Source organism: Melanotaenia boesemani, chromosome 20 (assembly GCF_017639745.1).
Source record: "Melanotaenia boesemani isolate fMelBoe1 chromosome 20, fMelBoe1.pri, whole genome shotgun sequence".
Classification (NCBI taxonomy): Eukaryota; Metazoa; Chordata; class Actinopteri; order Atheriniformes; family Melanotaeniidae; genus Melanotaenia; species Melanotaenia boesemani.
The window spans coordinates 211,464-239,097 of record NC_055701.1 but is presented as its reverse complement, the minus strand read 5'-3'; the positions used below and the strand labels follow the sequence as shown (position 1 = coordinate 239,097).

The 27,634-nt window shown below is 44.7% G+C and overlaps 1 protein-coding gene across 2 annotated transcripts in view; it reads right to left on the bottom strand.

Annotated features, from left to right (window-relative positions):
- LOC121631409 (glutamyl aminopeptidase) overlaps positions 1 to 19,972 on the bottom strand; it is a 70,799-nt gene extending 50,827 nt beyond the window's left edge. Inside the window, exons 1-2 of one of the 2 annotated variants that reach the window (XM_041972299.1) lie at positions 19,892 to 19,972; positions 2,072 to 2,813 (exon numbers count right to left, since the gene is read on the bottom strand). In XM_041972299.1, the coding sequence (XP_041828233.1) occupies positions 2,072 to 2,685 (614 nt within the window). In that variant the 5' untranslated portion in view covers positions 2,686 to 2,813; positions 19,892 to 19,972. The other variant, XM_041972300.1, reaches the window with a different exon arrangement.
- Between the last annotated feature and the right edge of the window lie 7,662 nt (positions 19,973 to 27,634).

Below are 27,634 nucleotides of genomic sequence, written 5' to 3'. Positions count from 1 at the left end.
GCTCGTTTCCAACAGCTGACCAATGAGATCTGTCTCTAAAGTCAGGAGAAGTTGTCAGAATCAGATCTTGAAACGATCATTCGTGCTTTTATCTCATTGTAATTCTGTTTTCACTTGTTTTACTAATGCTGGGCTCACACCAGAACACTTTTAAAAGATTTGCAAAAGACTCTAGAAAACTACGAGCCCTCATCTAAAGACAAATGTTTAGTTTTAAGTCTCAGACTGAGATTTGGCTGTGAATCACTATTTATGACTACAACTAGATTCTTTCAGCATTTTATGTGACATGTTGGACAGTTGGTATGGAACAGGGCTGATCTGCCCACAGCAAAGCAAACAAGGGGAGACTTTTCGTCCAGGGAATCACACATCATCATTATTAAGTGTGGCTTTGCGTCTCCACCAAGTGTTACACCGACTCATGAGAATCTGGAGGATGAGGATTTGTTAGATCATGATACTGTAACACATAAATGATCCACAGCAGACGTTTACTTCTTAATAACATCCGCTTCTCTTTTTGGAGGCTCCACCAACGACGTTTCATCACTGCTTCTTCTTCCTCTTTTTTTTTTATCCGTTTCTGTCGTCGTTCTGTCAGGATTCTTGTTTCTGCTTTTGTCAGAGCTCATCTGTTGGTTGTTGATCGTGTTTCGTCACTGCTACTTGTGATAATATCAAACACGTTTGATATTGTCACAGATCCAAGTCTAGACAAAGACTGACGGTAAACAGCCAGCTTACCAACGACCAAGATGACGGCAGCGCTGGGACTCCAGTAAGACTACTAAGATTTTATAAAGACTTCCGTTTGTAGTCTGTGACCGTGAAAATCGTTGGTGTGAGCCCAGCATATGGCGACTCACCAGACTTCAGTTAGTACACAACTTTGCCACCAGACTACTGACAAGTCCACCCAGAACAGTCCAGAACAGTCCGGAACAGTCCGGAACAGCCCGGAACAGCCGACATCATCCAGTCTCTTATCAAGACTTCTTTGGCTTCCAGTCATTTCCCTTTTGGCTTTAAAATGTTAGTTTAGACTTTCCAGGGGTTACTACCCCCAGCATATTGCCGACCTGTTGTGTCCCTACTCCTCAGGGCCACCCTTCGGTCTTCCGGCCAGAGCCTCCTGAAGGTCCCACAGACCTGATTTAAAACCTGGGGAAACCTGGCTTTTGGAATGACTTGCCCAAGCCCTCTGTGTGGTCAACTCCGTGGACTCTTTTAAAAAGCAGCTTTTATTCAGGAAAGCTGTTTGTTGATGGTTATTTATTTTATTAAATTATGTTGTTTCATTGCAGCCATTTTATGTCTGTGAAAAGCGCTTTAGAAATTAAGGTTACAAAACAAACACGAGTGAAATGATCCATCACAGCCATTTCTGCAGGCGAAAGCTGCACAGCTGCTCTCAGAGGAGGTCGTGTAGAAGAGTGGATGAACCATCAGCTGTTTCAGATGCACACTGAAAAACTGATGGTCTGACTATCTAGCACAAGCTACAGGAGATGCTAGCTAAGGCTGCTTCTTGCTAGTAAGAGCCAAGGCCCTGGTTTACTTCTCCATGTCGGGACTGACTTCTCATTTCATGGCAGGCGGAGATGGGCGCGGGGCTAAATTAATATATTGCTGTACAGTACAAAAGTCTAAATTCACCTGTAAACTTTATGGTACCCTTTGTTGTCCCAAAGACTCATCATGTGTGAAACCACCAAAGATCTGACAGAAAACAGGATTTCAGCAGCAACAAAGACCTGAACCAGGACCTGGTGCATCTGGAGCTTCCCAGGACCTCCATCGGGCTTTACGGGTCTCATGGAGGGACGGGTCCTCAGACCTGGACTTGTTCTGGCTGGATTTAGATTTATCTTGGAGCATTTGAAATAAATCAGCTGTTTCCCTGTTTCCTGGAGTCAAACTCAAGTTCTTTTACAATTCTTAAAGTTCTTTGTTATCAGTTCACCGATGACAGATGGATGGATAGAGATACTTACTGGGGGATTAATGAGAGACTCTTTTAAAGATCCATCACATAATAATCTTTACACTCAGGATGTACTGGTCTTACTTGGTGATGCCCTCCTCCGTATAGATGACCCGGTAGAATCCCACCACAGAGCCGTTCAGCCAGCCCTGGAAGTCCAGACTGAGTCGGTAGAGCTGTCCCTGGCTGGTGGCAGGCAGCTCCTCTGTGGCCTCCACCACCACGTACTGCTCCACCTTGTATTCGAAGCAGCTTTTCACTGCCACCTCCTTCTGCCCCCCCTGGCTGTCCAGCATCTTCAGCCGGGGCATGGCGCTGACATACGTCTCCCTGATGTGCAGCCAGAGATGACGGGTGGGTTTACTGACCTCCACCTGGATGTTCACAGTGCCCATGTAGGTGTCCTCCACCAGGTCAGGCTCCAGGTGTAGGTCGTAGTGAACCGGCTTCACGTAGTCTGGCAGACGGAAGTTCCTCCAGTCCCCGCTGGAGTCTTCGGACGGCAAGCAGGGCCCTTGGTCAGGTGAAGGGGGCTTGGTGGGCTGTGGCGTGGGGGCCGGTGTAGCGGAGGTGCTGAGGCCCACCCCCAGACCCACCGCCAGGGAGCAAACCACCACCGTCACACAGATGAAGACCACATGTCTGCCTCGGATGCAGTAACGCTTCTCCTGCTTCTCATAGTCCATGTTGTCCACCATGGTGGGCCCGGACCAGAACCAGACCAGAACTGAATTTTCAGACCTGACCAGACCCGGACTCTGAGGGGACCTGGATCCACCAGGATCAGCGAGGCAGTGAGATGTGAAGGGAGGCAAATGTGATGGTGCTGAGGGCAGAAAGGAGGAGGATCTGTGAGAGTCTTAGACCTCCAGAGAGATTTATTTCATCCCGGCTGCTGTGAACACGCCTCCTGCCGTGAACACGCCTCCTGCTGTTAAACGTCCACATCAGCCTGTAAATCAATGAGCTAAAGTTCAAGGAAACAGCAGCTAGAATGAAAACAGCTTCAGGCCTTCCAGTGAGTTTAAGTGGGCGAGCTGGAGAGGGTTTGCTCTGAGCCTGGATAACCAGGGTTGTAAATTTATAGCGAGTTGGACAGACGAAGGGGGAGGTGCTTTTGTTTGGACATGAATCTCCATGTGTTCTCTTCTCAACATAACACTGATTCCAGTCAGAAATGTGACCTAAACCTACAACAACGGCTGGATTGTGTTGAATGAATTAACTTGATTTTAGTGGCTGCAGGAGGCAAACTTAACGGTCAAAGACAAAACTCTGGAAGACGCTGCTGGAAGGAGACATTTAAAGACGAGTTCAGTGTCCTCGTCTCCAGTTTGATGTTACTATTTGTCCCAGTTCTGCAGGGAAGCGTTTAGCCACATGTTTCATGGCAAAGTCCATGAAAAAATGTAGATGCAGCAATTTTTTTCCAGAGCTCTCTTCCCAGCAGCCAGACTTTGTTGTAAACGTTTATAGTGGTTTGAGCCGAGTCTGAATCATAACCCAAACCCTATCCAGCTTTCTGAAAGTCTTTGGACATTTTCAGCCCAGTTCTGCTCAAATCCAGAACTGGTTTAAACTGGATCTTTAGGCTCTTTGTCCCAAAGATGTATAATTTGTTCCCGTTTCTTTAGTTTCATGTGTAAAACCAGCAAAGACCTGAACCAGGACCTCAGCAGGTAGAAACGTCCATGTGTAAGCAGACCAGCTAGAAGATATTTTTACCACCATCTTCAACCTCTTCAGCCACCTGCCCTAAATCAGCCACCACAGTCTGGGTCACAAGAAGTGCCTGAGCGACTACATCCTGGTTGTCCTAGTCCCCCATAAAGCTGCCGTTCCAGATTTGGACCTCCATGCGCATCAGTTAGCATCCCAGCACACTGGTCAACAGACAACATCCTCCACACCTGCTGTTCGTGGACTTTATCCAGTCCTACCCCATTAACTGGTTCATAAGTTAAGCAGCCTGGTCCTGGGCTGATTGCCGTGTACCTGGATACTGGACTTCCTCAAAAACAGACCCCAGAATGTTCAGGGTGGAGGATGGAAACCACACCTCCTCCATCCTAGCCCTGAACACCGGGACGTGTCCTCAGCCTCCTCCATTCCCCTCTATAAACTGAACAAAAGGCAGAAACATCCAACAAAGATCTTTGGGAAGGACCCAGAACTGTTCCTGATCTTCTGTAAGAAGGTTCAGACTGGGATGAAGAATCTTAGACCTGGTTCTGGTTCGGGCTGGGTTTAGATTTATGTTAGTATGTTTAAATAAATCTCTGTATGATATAATAATGGATACAATAAGCTAAAAACTCTTTGCTCTGTAATTGTTCCTGGAAACTGGATCAGGCTGGTCATGTATTACAAATTCCTGCCTCTTGAATCTGGACCTCATCCTCTTTCTGCCTCATGTAGAACTTCTATGGAAATGATCCAGGGTGGATGATGTTTTCCAGCCTCCGGGGAACATGTGTAGTAACTGTGAGGGCTAACAACACGTTACACAGTAAAGACGGATGCTGTGTTCAGGTACCATGCTAGCAGCTCAAACAGCAACACATGCAGATCCTCGCTGGCGTCACAGGCCAGCTGCTGAAGGATGTTTCTCTCATTTCTGGGGGATCAGGCTGACCAGCAGCTTCATTTTTTGATGATGATAATGGTGAAGAACACCATCATTGTCCTGTGAAACCTGCTGAGTTCAGAACATGTGGAAGGTCCTGCTGAATCCAGTTTTCTGTCCTGGCTCTGATGCTGGAATTCACTGACCCTGAGTTTATCTTTATAGTCTTTCCAGGATGGAGGAGTTAGATAAGATAAGAGCCTCTCATCCTTGACCTGCGCTGAACATTTACAGGACCGACGTCCACGCTGGTCATCAGACGTGGACCAGAACTAGAACCGGGTAGAGATGTGAGAACACCTTCTGGTCTCTGTGAGGACATTAAAATAAACTAGAAACAAGCCTGACTCTCACCCATCACCCCTCCACCTTCCTGGAGGTGGGCCTCTGCTGAGGTGACGCAGCTGGTCGTAGCATAATGGAGGAAAAATCCAGACAGGAACAGGACCTTCAGGAACCGGACTTAAACCCCGAGCAAGAAGCTGGTCCTGATGAGCATGAAGACTTCAATAGGATGTGGGTGAAAGGTCAGTCTGAAATTTACTGATGTATGTGTGTTTGTAGCTGCTCCTCCTCACCTGCAGCTTCGCTTCGATTGCAGCTATGTTTGTTTACGTTATCGGCTGTCAGACATCTTCTATCAACGGTGGCATCATGACCAGACTGGATACCAGGATATTACTTACTTACATGTACTCATACATCTACTCACATACATGTACTAACATACGTGTACTAACATAAATGTACTAACTTACATGTACTCACATACATTTACCAAAAGACATCTACTAACTTACATTAACTAACTTACATGAACTAACTTACATGAACTAACTTACATGCACTAACATGCATGTAATAACTTAAGTGTACTAACAGACATGCACTAACAGACATGTACTAACTTACATGTACTCATACATGTACTAACCCACAATGTATTCACATAGATGTACTAACATATGTGTACAAACTTATGTGTACTAACTTATGTGCATTAACATACATGTACCAACTTACATGTACGAACAGACATGTACTAACTTACATGTACTGACATACATGTACTAACGGACATACTAACTTAAATGTACTTAAACTCAGGTGTATTCAAATACATGTCCTAACTTACATGTACTCACATACATGTACTAACTCACATGTACTAACTTACTTATACTAGCATACTAGTATGCTCCTCCATTCACCTTACTGTTCCCTCTGCCCGTCTCTCTACCATGGGGAGCTCCCCAGCTCTGGAACTCACTTCCATCCGAGATTAGGAACATCAACTCCCTTCCATCATTCACATCTGCACTCAAAACCCACCTGTTTAAACTGGCATACTCCCTATAACCCATGTATACTGACTGTTTTGTGTAATTTTTATATCAATGTCCGTTATCCCTTTTAACTCTTATGTAATATGTAATGTTATTGTCTTTTTATTTATTTTTCTTTTTGTGTACGGTGACCTTGGGTGTTTGAAAGGCGCCAAGAAATAAAATGCATTATTAGGGTCCGAGCCATACAAAGTATGGCGAGACCCTATTGTTTCTGCTATGTTTATTAGGGTCCGAGCCATACAAAGTATGGCAAGGCCCTATTGTTCCTGAAATGTTTATTAGGGTCCGAGCCATACAAAGTATGGCAAGGCCCTATTGTGGTTGAAATGTTTATTAGGGTCCGAGCCATACAAAGTATGGCAAGGCCCTATTGTTCCTGAAATGTTTCTCCTCCTCCTAAGCATTTCGACCCCAAATATGACCCCCTAAACACCCATGAAAAGTTGTGAAACTTGGCACACACGTCAAGCCCGGCGAAAATCGGATATTATAAGGTCCGCATACACTTCAATGCAAAATTGGCTCAACAGCGCCACCTAGAGTCACCAAAAATCACCACATGAATGGGGCCCAGGAAGTCTACTTCAACGTAGGAAGACGAAACTCGGCACACACGTGTACCACCCCGTGTTGACCAAAAAACTCAATGTAACACCTGTCGCCATGGCAACGGGGTGCCCGCCATCTTGCCGTGTGCGGCCATTTTTTTGCCATTTTTTCCACTTTACACACATCGTATTTGAACGAACTAGTCTGAGGGGATTCTTGCGACTGACTCCAAACTTGGTGGGAAGCTTCCTGACAAGTTGGGCACCAAACGCTATTCAAATCTTTCTAATAGCAGAAAGCGTGTTACCGTGGCAACCGACGGAAAATGACCTTCTCGCCATGAAACACGGTTTGCTCATATCTCCTTAGAAATACGTGGGATCTGCACCAAACTTGACAGGATTCATACTGGTGACACCCCAAGTCCAGCAAAGAAGTCAATCAAACACCTGTTTCCATGGCAACAGGGTGCCTGCCATCTTGGATTTCACTGCCATTTTAACGAACTAGTCTGAGGGGATTCGTGCGACTGCCTCCAAACTTGGTGGGAACCTTCCTGACAAGTTGGGGACCAAACGCTATACAAATCTTTCTAATAGGAAAAAAGCGTGTTACCGTGGCAACCATGAAAAAAGCCTTCTCGCCATGAAACACGGTTTGCTCATATCTCCATAGGAATACATGGGAACTGCACCAAACTTCACAGGATTCATACTTGTTGGGTCCCTAACGCATTACACCACCTGTTGTCATGGCAACATAGCATGTTAGCTACCAAATTAGCATGCTAGCAAAAAATGCTAACTAAATATATCAACATTTCAGCTTTTCAGCTGGGTGTTTTACCATGTTAACTAGGATGTTACCAGGTTACCTACCATGCTAGGATAAGGTGTATGAGACGGGTGGCGGGGTCCAGGCCGCTCGGACCCGATGGATGCCGCTTGCGGCTTTAATTCTCCTTCTCCTCCTCCTCCTAAGCATTTCGACGCCAAATTTGACCCCCTAAACACCCATGAAAAGTTGTGAAACTTGGCACACACGTCAAGCCCGGCGAAAATCGGATATTATAAGGTCCGCATACTCTTCAATGCAAAATTGGCTCAACAGCGCCACCTAGAGTCACCAAAAATCACCACATGAATGGGGCCCAGGAAGTCTACTTCAACGTAGGAAGACGAAACTCGGCACACACGTGTACCACCCCGTGTTGACCAAAAAACTCAATGTAACACCTGTCGCCATGGCAACAGGGTGCCCGCCATCTTGGCGTGTGCGGCCATTTTTTTGCCATTTTTTCCACTTTACACACATCGTATTTGAACGAACTAGTCTGAGGGGATTCGTGCGATTGACTCCAAACTTGGTGGGAAGCTTCCTGACAAGTTGGGGACCAAAAATTGTTCAAATCTTTCTAATAGCCGGAAACGTGTTACCGTGGCAACCGACGGAAAAACGCCTTCTCGCCATGAAACACGGTTTGCTCATATCTCCATAGAAATACATGGGATCTCCACCAAACTTCACAGTATTCATACATGTCACACCCAAAGTCCAGCAAAGAAGTCAATCAAACACCTGTTGCCATGGCAACGGGGTGGCCGCCATCTTGGATCTCATTGCCATTTGAACGAACTAGTCTGAGGGGAATGGTCCGACCGACTCCAAACTCGGTGGGGACCTTCCTGACAAGTTGGGGACCAAACGCTCCTCACATCTTTCTAATAGCAGAAAGCGTGTTACCGTGGCAACCGACGGAAAATGACCTCGCCAAGAAACACGGTTTGCTCATATCTCCATAGAAAGAGATGGGATCTTCACCAAAGTTCACAGGATTCATATGTGTAACACCCCAAGTCCAGCAAAGAAGTCCATTAAACACCCGTTGCCATGGCAACCGACGGAAAAATGACCTTCTCGCCATGAAACACGGTTTGCTCATATCTCCATAGAAATAGATGGGATCTCCACCAAACTTCACAGTATTCATACGTGTGACACCCCAAGTCCAGCAAAGAAGTCCATTAAACACCTGTTGCCCTGACAACGGGGTGGCCGCCATCTTGGATTACACTGCCATTTGAACGAATTAGTCTGAGGGGGTTCGTCCGACTGACTCCAAACTTGGTGGGGACCTTCCTGACAAGTTGGGGACCAAACGCTCCTCAAATCTTTCTAATAACAGAAAGCGTGTTACCGTGCCGACCAATGGAAAATGACCTTCTCGCCATGAAACACGGTTTGCTCATATCTCCATAGGAATACATGGGAACTGCACCAAACTTCACAGGATTCATACAGGTTGGGTCCTTAACGCGTTACACCACCTGTTGTCATGGCGACATCGGGTGGCGGGGTCCAGGCCGCTCGGACCCGATGGATGCCGCTTGCGGCTTTAATTCTCCTTCTAAGCGCTTCAACCCCAAATTTGACCCCCTAAACACCCATGAAAAGTTGTGAAACTTGGCACACACGTCAAGTCCCGCGTAACTCGGATATTATAAGGTCCGCATACACTTCAATGCAAAATTGGCTCAACAGCGCCACCTAGAGTCACCAAAAATCACCACATGAATGGGGCCCAGGAAGTCTACTTCAACGTAGGAAGACGAAACTCGGCACACACGTGTACCACCCCGTGTTGACCAAAAAACTCAATGTAACACCTGTCGCCATGGCAACGGGGTGCCCGCCATCTTGCCGTGTGCGGCCATTTTTTTGCCATTTTCTCCACTTTACACACATCGTATTTGAACGAACTAGTCTGAGGGGATTCGTGCGACTGACTCCAAACTTGGTGGGAAGCTTCCTGACAAGTTGGGCACCAAACGCTATTCAAATCTTTCTAATAGCAGAAAGCGTGTTACCGTGGCAACCGACGGAAAATGACCTTCTCGCCATGAAACACGGTTTGCTCATATCTCCTTAGAAATACGTGGGATCTGCACCAAACTTGACAGGATTCATACTGGTGACACCCCAAGTCCAGCAACGCACTCAATCGAACACCTGTTGCCATGGCAACGGGGTGCCCGCCATCTTGGATTTCATTGCCATTTGAACAAACTACTCTGAGGGGATTCGTGCAACTGACTCCACACTTGGTGGGAAGCTTGCTGAAAAGTTGGGGACCAAACGCTATTAAAATCTTTCTGATAGGAGAAAGCCTGTTACCGTGGCAACCGACGGAAAACGCCTTCTCGCCATGAAACACGGTTTGCTTACATCTCCACAGGAAAAAATGGGAACTGCACCAAACTTGACAGGATTCATACTTGTTGGGTCCTTAACGCGTTACACCACCTGTTGTCATGGCAACATCGGGTGGCGGGGTCCAAGCAGCTCGGACCCGATGGATGCCGCTTGCGGCTTTAATTAGGGTCCGAGCCATACAAAGTATGGCAAGGCCCTATTGTGGTTGAAATGTTTATTAGGGTCCGAGCCATACAAAGTATGGCAAGGCCCTATTGTGGTTGAAATGTTTATTCTCCTTCTCCTCCTCCTCCTAAGCATTTCGACGCCAAATTTGACCCCCTAAACACCCATGAAAAGTTGTGAAACTTGGCACACACGTCAAGCCCGGCGAAAATCGGATATTATAAGGTCCGCATACTCTTCAATCCAAAATTGGCTCAACAGCGCCACCTAGAGTCACCAAAAATCACCACATGAATGGGGCCCAGGAAGTCTACTTCAACGTAGGAAGACGAAACTCGGCACACACGTGTACCACCCCGTGTTGACCAAAAAACTCAATGTAACACCTGTCGCCATGGCAACAGGGTGCCCGCCATCTTGGCGTGTGCGGCCATTTTTTTGCCATTTTTTCCACTTTACACACATCGTATTTGAACGAACTACTCTGAGGGGATTCGTGCGATTGCCTCCAAACTTGGTGGGAAGCTTCCTGACAAGTTGGGGACCAAAAATTGTTCAAATCTTTCTAATAGCCGGAAACGTGTTACCGTGGCAACCGACGGAAAAACGCCTTCTCGCCATGAAACACGGTTTGCTCATATCTCCATAGAAATACATGGGATCTCCACCAAACTTCACAGTATTCATACATGTCACACCCAAAGTCCAGCAAAGAAGTCAATCAAACACCTGTTGCCATGGCAACGGGGTGGCCGCCATCTTGGATCTCATTGCCATTTGAACGAACTAGTCTGAGGGGAATGGTCCGACCGACTCCAAACTCGGTGGGGACCTTCCTGACAAGTTGGGGACCAAACGCTCCTCACATCTTTCTAATAGCAGAAAGCGTGTTACCGTGGCAACCGACGGAAAATGACCTCGCCAAGAAACACGGTTTGCTCATATCTCCATAGAAAGAGATGGGATCTTCACCAAAGTTCACAGGATTCATATGTGTAACACCCCAAGTCCAGCAAAGAAGTCCATTAAACACCTGTTGCCATGGCAACCGACGGAAAAATGACCTTCTCGCCATGAAACACGGTTTGCTCATATCTCCATAGAAATAGATGGGAACTGCACCAAACTTGACAGGATTCATACCTGTGACACCCCAAGTCCAGCAAAGAAGTCAATAGAACACCTGTTGCCATGGCAACGGGGTGCCCGCCATCTTGGATTTAACTGCCATTTGAACGAACTAGTCTGAGGGGATTCGTGCGACAGACTCCAAACTTGGTGGGAACGTTACTGACCAGTTGGGGAACAAACGCTATTCAAATCTTTGTAATAGGAAAAAGCCTGTAACCGTGGCAACCGACAGAAAAAGCCTCCTCGTCATGAAACACGGTTTGCTCATATCTCCACAGGAATACATGGGAACTGCACCAAACTTCACATGATTCATACAGGTTGGGTCCTTAACGCATTACACCAGCTGTTGTCATGGCGACATCGGGTTTCGGGGTCCAGGCAGCTCGGACCCGATGGATGCCGCTTGCGGCTTTAATTCTCCTTCTCCTCCTCCTCCTAAGCATTTCGACGCCAAATTTCACCCCCTAAACACCCATGAAAAGTTGTGAAACTTGGCACACACCTCAAGCCTGGCGAAAATCGGATATTATAAAGTCCGCATACTATTCAATGCAAAATTGGCTCAACAGCGCCACCTACAGTCACCAAAAATCACCACATGAATGGGGCCCAGGAAGTCTACTTCAACGTAGGAAGACGAAACTCGGCACACACGTGTACCGCCCCGTGTTGACCAAAAAACTCAATGTAACACCTGTCGCCATGGCAACGGGGCGCCCGCCATCTTGGCGTGTGCGGCCATTTTTTCGCCATTTTTTGCACTTTACACACATCGTATTTGAACGAACTAGTCTGAGGGGATTCGTGCGACTGACTCCAAACTTGGTGGAAAGCTTCCTGACAAGTTGGGGACCAAAAATTGTTCAAATCTTTCTAATAGCAGAAAGCATGTTACCGTGGCAACCGATGGAAAATGACCTTCTCGCCATGAAACACGGTTTGCTCATATCTCCATGTAAATACATGGGATCTGCACCAAACTTGACAGTATTCATACTGGTGACACCCCAAGTGCAGCAAAGAAGTCAATCGAACAGCTGTTGCCATGACAACGGCGTGCCCGCCATCTTGGATTTCACTGCCATTTGAACGAACTAGTCTGAGGAGATTCGTGCGACTGACTCCAAACTTGGTGGGAACCTTCCTGACAAGTTGGGGAACAAACGCTATTCAAATCTTTCTAATAGGAAAAAGCCTGTAACCGTGGCAACAGACCGAAAAAGCCTCCTCGCCATGAAACACGGTTGGCTCATATCTCCATAGAAATACACGGGATCTTCACCAAACTTCACAGCATTCATACGTGTCCCACCCCAAGTGCAGCAAAGAAGTCAATCGAACACCTGTTGCCATGGCAACGGTGTACCCGCCATCTGGGATTTCACTGCCATTTGAACGAACTAGTCTGAGGGGATTCGGGCGACCGACTCCAAACTTGGTGGGAACGTTCATGACAAGTTGGGGACCAAACGCTATTCAAATCTTTCTAATAGGAGAAAGCGTGTAACCGTGGCAACCGACGGAAAAAGCCTTCTCGCCATGAAACACGGTTTGCTCATATTTCCACAGAAATAGATGGGATCTGCACCAAACTTGACAGGATTCATACTTGTTGGGTCCCTAACGCATTACAACACCTGTTGTCATGGCAACATAGCATGTTAGCTAGCAGAATTAGCATGCAAGCAAAAAATGCTAACTAAGTATATCAACATTTCAGATTTTCAGCTGGGTGTTTTACCATGTTAAATATGATGTGACCAGGTTACCTACCATGCTAGGAAAAGGTGTATGAGACGGGTGGCGGGGTCCAGGCCGCTCGGACCCGATGGATGCCGCTTGCGGCTTTAATTAGGGTCCGAGCCATACAAAGTATGGCAAGGCCCTATTGTGGTTGAAATGTTTATTCTCCTTCTCCTCCTCCTCCTAAGCATTTCGACGCCAAATTTCACCCCCTAAACACCCATGAAAAGTTGTGAAACTTGGCACACACCTCAAGCCTGGCGAAAATCGGATATTATAAAGTCCGCATACTATTCAATGCAAAATTGGCTCAACAGCGCCACCTACAGTCACCAAAAATCACCACATGAATGGGGCCCCGGAAGTCTACTTCAACGTAGGAAGACGAAACTCGGCACACACGTGCACCACCCCGAGTTGACCAAAAAACTCAAAGTAACACCTGTTGCCATGGCAACTGGGTGCCCGCCATCTTGCCGTGTGCGGCCATTTTTTTGCCATTTTTTCCACTTTACACACATCGTATTTGAACGAACTAGTCTGAGGGGATTCGTGCGACTGACTCCAAACTTGGTGGGAAGCTTCCTGACAAGTTGGGGACCAAACGCTATTCAAATCTCTCTAATAGCAGAAAGCGTGTTACCGTGGCAACCGACGGAAAAACGCCTTCTCGCCATGAAACACGGATTGCTCATATCTCCATAGAAATACATGGGATCTGCACCAAACTTGACAGGATTCCTACTTGTCACACCCCAAGTCCAGCAAAGAAGTCAATCAAACACCTGTTGCCATGGCAACGGGGTGGCCGCCATCTTGGATTTCACTGCCATTTGAACGAACTAGTCTGAGGGGATTCGTGCGACTGACTCCAAACTTGGTGGGAAGCTTCCTGACAAGTTGGGGACCAAACGCTCCTCAAATCTTTCTAATAGGAAGAAGCGTGTAACCGTGGCAACCAACGGAATAATGCCCTCGCCATGAAACACGGTTTGCTTATATCTCCATAGGAATACGTGGGATCTGCACCAAACTTGTCAGGATTCATACTTGTTGGGTCCCTAACGCATTGCACCACCTGTTGTCATGGCAATATAGCATGTTAGCTAGCAAATTAGCATGCTATCAAAAAATGCTAACTAAGTATATCAACATTTCAGATTTTCAGCTGGGTGTTTTACCATGTTAACTATGATGTTACCAGGTTACCTACCATGCTAGGAACAGGTGTATGAGACGGGTGGCGGGGTCCAGGACGCTCGGACCCGATGGATGCCGCTTGCGGCTTTAATTAGGGTCCGAGCCATACAAAGTATGGCAAGGCCCTATTGTGGTTGAAATGTTTATTCTCCTTCTCCTCCTCCTCCTAAGCATTTCGACGCCAAATTTCACCCCCTAAACACCCATGAAAAGTTGTGAAACTTGGCACACACCTCAAGCCTGGCGAAAATCGGATATTATAAAGTCCGCATACTATTCAATGCAAAATTGGCTCAACAGCGCCACCTACAGTCACCAAAAATCACCACATGAATGGGGCCCAGGAAGTCTACTTCAACGTAGGAAGACGAAACTCGGCACACACGTGTACCGCCCCGTGTTGACCAAAAAACTCAATGTAACACCTGTCGCCATGGCAACGGGGCGCCCGCCATCTTGGCGTGTGCGGCCATTTTTTCGCCATTTTTTGCACTTTACACACATCGTATTTGAACGAACTAGTCTGAGGGGATTCGTGCGACTGACTCCAAACTTGGTGGAAAGCTTCCTGACAAGTTGGGGACCAAAAATTGTTCAAATCTTTCTAATAGCAGAAAGCATGTTACCGTGGCAACCGATGGAAAATGACCTTCTCGCCATGAAACACGGTTTGCTCATATCTCCATGTAAATACATGGGATCTGCACCAAACTTGACAGTATTCATACTGGTGACACCCCAAGTGCAGCAAAGAAGTCAATCGAACAGCTGTTGCCATGACAACGGCGTGCCCGCCATCTTGGATTTCACTGCCATTTGAACGAACTAGTCTGAGGAGATTCGTGCGACTGACTCCAAACTTGGTGGGAACCTTCCTGACAAGTTGGGGAACAAACGCTATTCAAATCTTTCTAATAGGAAAAAGCCTGTAACCGTGGCAACAGACCGAAAAAGCCTCCTCGCCATGAAACACGGTTGGCTCATATCTCCATAGAAATACACGGGATCTTCACCAAACTTCACAGCATTCATACGTGTCCCACCCCAAGTGCAGCAAAGAAGTCAATCGAACACCTGTTGCCATGGCAACGGTGTACCCGCCATCTGGGATTTCACTGCCATTTGAACGAACTAGTCTGAGGGGATTCGGGCGACCGACTCCAAACTTGGTGGGAACGTTCATGACAAGTTGGGGACCAAACGCTATTCAAATCTTTCTAATAGGAGAAAGCGTGTAACCGTGGCAACCGACGGAAAAAGCCTTCTCGCCATGAAACACGGTTTGCTCATATTTCCACAGAAATAGATGGGATCTGCACCAAACTTGACAGGATTCATACTTGTTGGGTCCCTAACGCATTACAACACCTGTTGTCATGGCAACATAGCATGTTAGCTAGCAGAATTAGCATGCAAGCAAAAAATGCTAACTAAGTATATCAACATTTCAGATTTTCAGCTGGGTGTTTTACCATGTTAAATATGATGTGACCAGGTTACCTACCATGCTAGGAAAAGGTGTATGAGACGGGTGGCGGGGTCCAGGCCGCTCGGACCCGATGGATGCCGCTTGCGGCTTTAATTAGGCCCGAGCACCGAAGGCGGTGCGAAGGCCTGTTGTAATTGCTCCGTTTCTTCCTTATTCTTCTTCTTCTTCTTCTTCTTCTTCTTCTTCTTAAACATTGGAGGCATTTTTGGGGACCTGAACATGCACGAAAACGCGCCTAATTTTGCGCACCCCCCCAAAGGAATGTGAAAAATTTGATATTTTGGGGTGCCCGGGACTGTTCGGGCAAAATTGAATGAGAGCGCCACCTATTTATGATGCCCCGCCACTGCATGTCATTAATCTTTATGAAAATCGCTACACATGTTCTTAATTATAGGGCAAACAAAAAATCCTCTTGGGGCAACAGCCAAAAACCAACAGGAAGTCGGCCATTTTGGGTCAAATTCGCCATTTTGGCGTTTTACTGACATATTCAAAATCTATCTCCTCCTAGAGATTTCATCGTACCGCTACCAAAATAGCTCAGGATGTTCAGAAGGCATGTGTCTTTAAAAGTTATTGAAAGTTTTCTAATAGGAGAAAGGGCATGGAGGGGGCGGGGCCTCAAAGTTTGAAGTCTCGCCATGAAGAACGAAAGTGATATAACTTCCACATAAAACAATATATCCCAACCAAAATGGCCATGTATGATGCCAGTCCCACCCTGAAAACATCTACATGTCAATATTTGGGTTATGAATTGGCCACACCCCCTGGCGACAGGAAGTCATGGTTTTTACTCGGAGACCCAATGATCTCATGTTTTGGACACAACCAGGTCCAAACTGGGTCAGACAGCAGAAAACAAGTTGGTGATGATATCCAGTGCAAACTGTTCCTCTACGCTGCAGGGCAAGACCGTGGCGCCATGGCGATCTTCGATAAGACGCCATGACATCATAAATCACTATAAATCCCTCAATTTTCACCCGATCCTCATCAGACTTTCAGGGATTAATAAGGGTCTGGCCCTGAACAGATCCATTTCAACAATTCCGGTCTAGCCGTAAGCCCCGCCCACTTCCAACAGGAAGTGCTTTTTTTCAGACGCCGGGGTCCATCTCCTCAGGAATGAAACCTACACACTTGAAAGTGCTTCACAACAGGTCAAACCCTTTCATGATACCACAATAAAAATCTCAAGTTCCTTTGCCAAACGTAACCATGGCGAATAGTGGTCCAACGCCATCAAACAGGAAGTACTTGAAACTGACCCTTTGTACTGTCGATCTCCACCCAACTTGGCAGGAAGGACGACAGTCAGGCTGTGAACTCTGCCACATTGACCTATGCTGGAAAAATTGCAATATGGCTCTATAGCGCCCCCTAAAAATATTTAATTGATCATAACTGCCCACTACATTGAGCGATATGGCTGAAATCCAGTATATTGATAGAACTTGGAAGGATGTACAAAAAAGCCTCTTGGACCTATATCATAACTTCAACAGGAAGTCGGCCATTTTGAAAAGAGTGTCATTTTTGGGGTCATTTTTGCATGTTTCTTTGCCTTGCATTTGAACGAACTCCTCCTACAGATTTTATCGTATTTACCTCAAACTCAGTCTGAACACTCCAGAGGCATGTGTGGTTAAAAGTTATTGAAAATTTTCTAATAGGAGGTGGCGTTCAGCGGCGGCGCCTCGTCAAGTTTTGATGTTTCGCCATCAAGCATGGAATCCATTATTTCTGACAAACAACACTCAGTCTGCACCAATCTGCCCATGTTTCACTTCAGTTCCATGCTGACCACATCTACATGTCCAGAAGTTGTCACCTGGACATTGCTCAGCGCTGCATGGCGAGACGATGGCGCCATGACGATATTGAATAAGACTCCAGGACAACATTAATCAGTATAAATCCCTCAGTTTTCATCCAATCACCATCACACTTACAGTGATTAATCAGGGTCTGCTCCTGAACAGATACATACAACTACTTCTGGTCTTGGCCTAAGCCCCGCCCACTTGAAACAGGAAGTGAATTTTTTAGACACCGGGGACCCTGTCTTTGGGAATGAATCTCACACACTCAGAAGTGCTTCAGATAAGGTCAAACTCTTTGATTATACTACAGACAAGAACCCTCAAGTTCCTTTGCCAAGCAAAACATGGCAAATGGCGTCCACCGCCATGAAACAGGAAGTACTTGTAACTCACCCAATGTATTCCTGATCTCCACCAAACTTAGCAGGGAGGACAGTGGTCAGGCCTGGAGCTGATTCAAATAGACATATGCTGGTTATGTGGCTCGATAGCGCCCCCTATAAATATTTAATCTATGAGCCCCAACCACTGCTTTGACTGACATTCATGAAATGTGGCATATTTATATAACATGCCAGGACAAGCAAAGAAGCCTCTATATTTCCTGATGTTGTCGACGCCATAGCCCCGCCCCCTGGGAACAGGACGTCCCACCATTTTAAACCTTTAATACCTGTAAAACTGATTCAAACTCATTAATATCATCCTTCATGAACTCATGGTTGAAAATATGACTGACTTCTTGCAACATCATGATCAAAATGGCTTCTTGTGATGGTTATATCATTCGCCATGAAACAGGAAGTGGCTCTAACCCTGCTGTCAGTTGAACAATTGAGCTGATATTTTCCTGTTTTCATTGGAGTTCCAACCTGAACATGGCTTTACATGGAAATGACTATAGCACCACCTAGTGGCCACGTGGAATTTTCCTCTTGATAAAATCATGCTCCAGTTTGTGGGAATTCAAAACAGTTTGTAAGAAACAAGGTCATACATGCTTCAGATGTCATCACTGGACAGGCTGAGGTGCAAGTTGATCCTCTCATGAGGAAAATCACCTCTTGATGGAGATAAGCTCTGGAAGAATGGGCATAAGGCTTTGGGCGAGTGCAGTCGTGCTGCAGGAGGGAGGTTGCCGGCTGATGGGGCGGTGCAATAGGCCGAAGCGGCGCCAGAGGTGCGAGGGCCTCCAACGCTGCTTGCAGCTTTAATTATTATTATACTTCTTCTAAGCGCTTCGACCCCAAATTTGACCCCCTAAACACCCATGAAAAGTTGTGAAACTTGGCACACACATCAAGCCCGGTGAAAATCGCAATATTCAAAGGTCCACATACACCTCAATACAAAAGTGGCTCAACAGCGCCACCTAGACACCCCAAAAATCCCCAAATTAATGGGGTCCAAAAAGTCTACTTCGACGTAGGAAGACGAAACTCGGCACACACGTGTAACACCCCGAGGCGATCAAAAAAGTCAATCAAACATCTGTTGCCATGGCAACGGGGTGCCCGCCAACTTGGCGTGTGCGGCCATTTTTTTCCCACTTTTTGCACTTTACACACATCGTATTTGAACGAACTAGTCTGAGGGCATTCGAGCGACTGACTCCAAACTTGGTGGGAAGCTTCCTGACAAGTTGGGGACCAAACGCTATTCAAATCTTTCTAATAGCAGAAAGCGTGTTACCGTGGCAACCGACGGAAAATGACCTTGTCGCCATGAAACACGGTTTGCTCATATCTCCTTAGAAATATGTGGGAACTGCACCAAACTTGACAGGATTCATACAGGTTGGGTCCTTAATGCATTACACCACCTGTTGTCATGGCGACATCGGGTGGCGGGGTCCAGGCCGCTCGGACCCGATGGATGCCGCTTGCGGCTTTAATTATTATTATTATTACTGACTTACCTGTACTAGCATATGTGTACAAACTTACAAGTACTGACTTCCGTGCACTAACATACATGTACCAACTTACATGTACTAACAGACATGTATTAATTTACATGTACACTCATGCACGTATTAACAGACATGTACTCACTTACATGTACTAACTTACATGTAATCACATACATGTACACAGTCATGTACGAACTTACATGTACTAACTTACATGTACTTATATACATGTAGTAACTTACACGTACTCACATACATGTATTAATTTAAATGGACTCACATACATGCCCTAACATCCATGTACAAACTTACATGTATCACATACATGTACTCGCACACGTGTACTTACAGACATGTACTAACACACATGTACTAACTTACATGTACTCATGTGTGCTAACAGACATGTTCTAACTTTGAAGTATACTTACATTTACTTACAGGCATGTACTAACTCAGTTGTACTCACATACATTTACTAACTTACATGTACTCACATGTATTCACATACATGTGCTAACAGACATGAACTAACTTACATGTACTCATACATGTACTCACACACATATACTCACATACATGTACTAACTCACATGTATTCACATACATGTACTCACATACATGTACTAACTGAAAGCTGGTACACACATAACGATATTTGGGCTGTTTTTGTCCCGATTTTGCCTCTTCGCTACCTTGGATGGCAAATGCCCGATCACCGTGAGATTTCCCTGTCCAGTCATCATTTGGTCTGTGGTGTTACGAGCCGATTTGTCCTGATAACCTGCTCCGAAACGGGTGGTAGCCGACAACTGGGAAGATTGAACATGTTTAATATTTCAGTGCCAATTTCTGAGGAAAGCTGACGACTTATGCATTGTGACTGCGTGGGTGGTGACGTGGCACGGAATGTAGCCAATCAGAGAGCGAGCTGACTGGGGAGCAAGGAAGTAAATAAAGTCTGTTTTCATGCCATCTCCAGTCTGTTATTGTTTTCAGTTCTGGCTTTTTCTGTTAACAATACAGTGTGTGCAGAATTATTAGGTAAATTAGTATTTTGATCACATCATCCTCTTTATGAAGGTTGTTTTACTCCAACTGGTACAGGCTTGAAAGCCTCCTACCAATTAAGCATATCAGGTGATGTGCATCTCTGTAATGAGAAGGGGTGTGGTCTAATGACATCAACACCCTATATCAGGTGTGCATAATTATTAGGCAACTTCCATTCCTTTGGCAAAATGGGTCAGAAGAAAGATTTGACGGACTCTGAAAAGTCAAAAATAGTGAGATGTCTTGCAGAGGGATGAAGCACTCTTAAAATTGTCAAGCTTTTGAGGCGTGATCATCGAACAATCAAGCGTTTCATTCAAAATAGTCAACCGGGTCGCAAGAAGCGTGTTGAAAAAACAAGGCGCAAAATAACTGCCCATGAACTGAGGAAAATCAAGCGTGAAGCTGCCAAGATGCCATTGGCCACCAGTTTTGCCATTTTTCAGAGCTGCAACATCACTGGAGTGCCAAGAAGCACAAGGTGTTCAATACTCAGGGACATGGCCAAGGTAAGGAAGGCTGAAAAACGACCACCACTGAACAAGACACACAAGATAAAACGTCAAGACTGGGCCAAGAAATATCATAAGACTGATTTTTCTAAGGTTTTATGGACTGATGAAATGAGAGTGAGTCTTGATGGGCCCGTGGCTGGATCAGTACAGAGCAGAGAGCTCCACTCCGACTCAGACGCCAGCAAGGTGGAGGTGGGATACTGGTATGGGCTGGTATCATCAAAGATGAGCTTGTGGGACCTTTTCGGGTTGAGGATGGAGTCAAGCTCAACTCCCAGTCCTACTGCCAGTTTCTGGAAGACACCCTCTTCAAGCAGTGGTACAGGAAGAAGTCAGCATAGTTCAAGAAAACCATGATTTTCATGCAGGACAATGCTCCATCACACGCATCCAAGTACTCCACTGCGTGGCTGGCCAGAAAAGGTCTAAAAGAAGAAAAAATAATGACATGGCCTCCTTGTTCACCTGATCTTAACCCCATAGAGAACCTGTGGTCCCTCATCAAATGTGAGATCTACAGGGAGGGAAAACAGTACACCTCTCTGAACAGTGTCTGGGAGGCTGTGGTTGCTGCTGCACGCAATGTTGATTGTGAACAGATCAAGACACTGACAGAATCTATGGATGGCAGGCTTTTGAGTGTCCACGCAAAGAAAGGTGGTTATATTCGTCACTGATTTGTTTTTGTTTTGTTTTTGAATGCCAGAAATGTATATTTGTAAATTTTGAGTTGTTATATTGGTTTCCCTGGTGAAAATAAATAAGTGAAATGGGTATATATTTGGTTTTTGTTAAGTTGCCTAATAATTATGCACAGTAATAGTCACCTGCACACACAGATATCCTCCTAAGATACTAAAACTAAAAAAGCCCCACTCCAACTTCCAAAAATATTCAGCTTTTGATATTTATGAGTCTTTTGTGTTCATTGCGAACATAGTTGTTGTTCTATAATAAAATTAATCCTCAAAAATACAACTTGCCTAATAATTCTGCACACCCTGTAGTCCCAAGACCACCATCATTCCCTCGTCCTATATATCCCCTTCCATGCTGGGTGTTTCTCGATTGTTACTATGTTTCTTCTTCTTTGTTTTTTTGCTGGTTGTTGCTATGGTTCTTCTACGTTTCAACATTTGTCCAGCTCGGAGGACTAGATAGTAGATAAATTGCTGGACAGCATCATCATGTGTGTGTTGTTCCGTGATTACATTTTTGGAGCACACCACACACTGTATGATCAAAACTGATTTATTTTATCTTCACGTGTGAGGCCTCGACCAGATACAAAATCTCACAAAATTAAAAAAAAAAAATGTTATGTGTGTACCAGGCTTTACATGTACTCACTTACATGTACTAAGTGTACTTCATGTACTAGCATACATGTGCTTACTTACAAGTCCTAATTTACATATATCTGCATACATGTACTAACTTATGTTTACTAACTTACGTGTACCAACTAGTGGGCGGCTAACAGCTAATGGGTAGCTAGCGAACGGCTAATGGCTGACAGACGGTGAACAGCTAGAGGGTGACTAACACGTAGTGGGTGACTAACAGCTAGCATTTTAGCTAATACTGAGTTCTTACAATGAGAAGATCACGTCCAACTCAGCTGCAGGTTTTCTGGTTTACAGACTCAACTGTTTAAGTAAAAATCACAGAATTACAAAGACACGAAGCAAAGGTAACATTCAGAGTAAACGTAATAGCAACATTAACGTTAGCTGTTAGCATTAGGTATTCTACATGGCTAATATCTGAATAATCTCCAAACACTTAGGTTCTCCTGGTCTGAAGTTAGTCTCTGGAGCTGAGCCTGGAGTAATCTGCTGAAGAGTCCTGGTTAAACCAGGTTGGTAAAGCAGTCCAGTTCAAAGTGATTGCTGCAAACCAATGAGTGTTTACTGACTTTTTTTGATGAGTTGCGTTTAAAAATGAAGTTGATCCAGGCAGATCATAACTCCTCCGATTCTGGGAGTTTATGTAGCAATGTAGGCTTTTTAACACAGCCGCTACATTTAATGTGCAGACTTCATGGTTCCTATGGCTTTCCACCGGCTGAAGATGGTGGTCGGAGCAAATCAGGTGTACGCATGGGCGGGTTAAAGACCAGTTGTGCTGGTACTGTGTCAAAGTCTTGCTCCATCATGACCCCTGCTGGATCTTAAACATCATTACAAGCAACCTGGTTGAGATACTCAGCTGACACACAGATTCAATGACCTCGTATAAAAAAAATTAAAATAAAAACATTGTTTTTCATATTGTATTATTTATACTTTAATCTAAGTTTAAAATATCTTTGATATCTTTAAAATATACAGCTGGTAAATAATGTAAATGTGTCGTAACAAGTCCTCCATGCCTGCATCAGATGCTGCATGGAGGACTTTGCAGACCACTTCAGTAATAAGATCGATGCTGTCAGATCCAGTCTTTTATCTCAATGACATGTTGACTTCAACAGACCTGAAGCTCTGCTTTTACCCGAGGAAACACTAGGGAGTTTGTCCTGGTAGATGTCCAGTTTTCTCCCAACTAAACCAACAACCTGCCTTTTAGACTCCATTCCCACATCACTTTAAAACATTTCATGGTTTCTTTGAGCATGAGCGTTTAGACATGGTGAACTGCTCCCTTCAGACGGGTGTCTTCCCATCTGCCTGTAAAACAGCCGTGGTGAGGTCCCTTCTGAAGAAGAGTCATTTAGATCCCACTGTTTTAATAATTACTGACCTGTATCCAACCTACCATGTTAAACAAAGTCATAGAAAAAGTTGGTTTTATTCAGTTAAAGGGGTTTTTGGATAAAAACAATATCTTCAAAAATATCAGTCTGGTTTTAGGACAAACCCCAGTACGACGTCCTTTTAAAGATGGTTAATGACCTCAGACTTAACCTAGCCTCTCAGGTACTGTTCTTAAATAGTGTCATCAGGAGACATGCCACTGACTCCACAGCTATGCTGATGATACGCAGCTTTATATCACCGTGTCTCCTGATGACCTGGAGCCAGTTAACATCCTTTCAAACTGAATTTTACATAAAGTCATGGATGGCAGAGAACTTCTTACAGTTCAACCAGGACAAAACTGAAGTTTTATCGGTCCTAAAAATGAGAGAGATCATTTTACCAGTATTACAAAACTTTAAATATTCTTAGTGTGGGAGAAATCTGGGCGTCCTTTTCCACTCTGAGCTGGATTTTATTCCACACATCAGAAATATAACAAAAACAGGATTTTATCATCTTAAAAACATCACCAGAGTCATCCATTCCTCTCTCTGCCAGCAGCCAGGTGCTGATGCTTTTATTTCTAGTAGAATAGATTATTGTAACACCCTTTTCTCTGGTCTCTAACCTGCAGTTACTCCAGAACTCAGCAGCAGAGTTGTGACGAGGACCAGAAAGAACACATCACACCAGCTTTAAAATCGCTGCATCAGTGGGTTTCAGGATGATTTAAAGCTTCTTTTAGTGGTTTATAAATGTCTTAATGGTCTTGGATCTTAGTATTTATCTGACCTGCTTTCAAACTATGAACCCTCGCGGACCCTGAGGTCCTTTGGTACCGGCCCCTTGGTTGTTCCTAAAGTAAGGACCAAGACTTCTGGTAAGTTCTCGTTCCACCACTACGAGCCTGAACTGTGGACCAGCCTGCCAGAGAACCTCAGGGCTGCAGAGACTGTTGCTGGTTTAAAAACAGGCTGAAAACCTTTTTAGCTTTTAACTGAATTTTATTTTGTTGCAATTTATTTGATCATATATCTTTCTCTTATTTTTACCACCTATTTATACGGCTTTCTGTTTTGTTTTATTTTTACCAAAATACAGTTTTTACGAATGCCTTTATTTTAATTATTTTTTTTCCTGAACTCCTTTATTTGTATTTTTATTCTAGTCACTCTTATCAGTTCTTATTGTTTCTAAGTATACCTATTCTTGTTTTCAGTGTTTAACTCCAGTGTTTCCTTCTGAGGATCCTTCACACCTGTAGCTCTACCTGCTCTGTCTGCAGGGTTCTTGCTATGATGACGGCCCTTGTCTGGGGGGCTGTACTGCCCGGCCTGCCCTGACCTGGGCAGTTCCAGTGGTGGCGCCCTCTGTGGTCATGGTGGGCCAGAATCCCCAAGATCCCATTTCCTCCCAGCAGCGTCGCCAGATGTTTTTATTTAATTATTTAATTTTGTAGAGACCGTTTTTAGTGATGGGAGTTCATGCTGGTACAGAATAGGGGATGGGCAGGTGGGGGGCGTGCACATGCGCTTTGTTCGTATGTGTGTAAGTTTGTGTGCGATTTTGCCTATTTATTTTTTGTCCTATTCTTTAATTTGTGAAGGTTTTAAATTGTGTTTTTATCATGCACAGCACTTTGCGTTGCTTTGTGCATGAAAAGGGCTGTATAAATAAAATTTGATTTGATTTGAAAAAATGTGATAAAGTGTGAATGTGATGTAGCTTATGTACTTGTAGAGAGGTTTTTTTTTTTTAAATAAATTATTATTAAAGAAAACAAGTTTTCCAACATCTTGACATTCAGGCAATGACGTTTTGATGCAAGTTCTCCAGGTTTAGAGAACACCAGTTCACACGGCACTGAGTGCGCCGCTTGTGTTCCCAGTGTTTTAAAGGATGCTGGGATCTTGCAGTATTGCCCTCAGCCAGGTTTCTCTGGACCTCAGTAATTGTCTATGTGTTAGTACACGTTGGCGGTTTGCCTGCCGGCGCCCTTATCCAGCTGCTGCCGCTGGTTATCTACAAAACAAATGGGCATTTTAGGTTTAGTCATCAATTACAACTCAGAAAGCAAATAAATGCACCAATAAACTGATAATAATGGAAAACGTGGCTGAACTGGGCGCTGATATCTATTGTGAAGAAGCTCCAGGCTCAGTTGATGTGTGGCCAATTACAGCTGCACACTCCAGTTTGACTGCTTCGCTGCGTTTGGAGAAACTACAAAACCAGAGTGAGTTCAGTCTGGGTCTAGAAGGCCAATAGGGTCAACACAGCGACTCCAGACTGGAAGCAGTGTCTGAGGCTCGGTGCCGAGGCATTCATGGCGGTTCTTCTCCTCACACAGCTCCACGGTGGATGGACAGCAGCGAACTCAAGAAGTGCTGCTCCTGCACTCGTACAACTGACGTGTTAGAAATAACACGTGTTCAGTTTTAACATGTCTAGTCTTTAAACACATCTTTTGTGTCAGTTGAGGAAACAGAAGTGGGTTTTTTTTTTTTTTTTTTACACAGAGATGTATAAAAATGACATTTAAATTTCCAGATAAGGGAAGCAGAGCAAATGTATGTTTGTTACTGTAAATTTATTATTAACATTTCATGTGTTTAACAAAAAGATGAATATAAAAACATTGTACAGAAGCCTCCATCAACACATGTTGCAGACTGCAGCCAACATTTCTAACATACTAATTTTACATGAACCACAACAGATGATTAAAAACACAAAGTTCATGTGAAGATTCCTGCAACTCAACATCGGTCGTCTTTCTCGCTGCTGATTAATGACTGCTTTACTCGCATTTACTGTAAATTCCCAATATCCATATAAGATAAGAGCCTTTATTTGTCCCTCAGTGGGGAGATTTCGGTAAATGGTAATGCAATATAAACAGTTTAACTTGAATATTCTCAACTTGTTTAAATGATACAACAATGGAGATACAAAACTGAGAAAATAGCTAAATGTAAATTAATCTAAATTATTTCTATCATATATCTCTATATTAAACAGGTTTGGAATATTGTTGCACAGAAAAGACAAAAAATATTTACAATGAACAAAAAACCCAAAAATATCCGAACCGTTCATGTACTGCTCGCCGGGGCCAAGGCTGGTTCAAACCCAGCTGTTCCAGTTCGCAGTCTTTTGTTCTTTGTACTGCATAGGCATAAAATGCTTGACTTCTATAATCCTTACAAACAGGAGAACTGACTCATTACCTGCCCGTGACTAGGTGTCAACAACTTCACCAAATCTGGGTTCTTCTCTGTGGTCGGTCGTCAGTGGCAGCATGGAACCGGGTCTGCAGGCCTGGCCATCAGACACAGAAAGGCCAGTTTCAAAGGTTAACCTCAAGCCTCAAGTCCACCCTCTCCTCATCCTCTCCGACCTGAACAGACTCAGGTGAATGTTTGCAAGTGATTACAATCCGGTGGTGAAGTCTTCAAGGTAAAATACAAAGCTCCCAGCTGGTGTATTTTTGTCTTGGACCCCAAAGGATTTGTTGTTAGAAGATCATCGGAGTAGAGTTTTCCAAAGCTTTTGGGTACATCAAAAAAGAATGGACTAGACAAGAAAAGAGCTCCATCACAATAGTCCCGCATTTTGTTGTCATGGCTCCTTCTGGAGAAAGAGGGCCTGCATTTCATCATGCTGGAATATGAACTTCAAAGTTTCAGTGAGCGATATGTACTGGCATGTGTCCGCTGCCAAAATCTCTTTCATTTGCCCTTCTTTTTCACACTTTCAGATCTGTGCCCCCAAAATATTTCTTATAGCTTAACAAGGTGAAACATTTGTTCATTTTCTACTGTATCTGTTTAGCACCTTCAGACTCCGTCATTAATGCTCGTGCACCAACTGGCATCGCCTAGCAGCAACTAGCACCGCCTAGCAACAACTAGCACCGCCTAGCAGCTAGCTAGAATTACTGTCAATCAATCCTGTGCTGAGAACTGTTGGATGTTCGCCGCTCTCTAGCCGCCCCGACAGCAGTTCTAAATTAAAGCATGAAGTTAACAGAACACAGACTTGCCTGTTTCAGTTGAAACCGTCTAATCTGAAAGTTGAGTTTACTCACGGTTTTAAGGCAACTTTTGTTTTTTCGTTTCTGAGT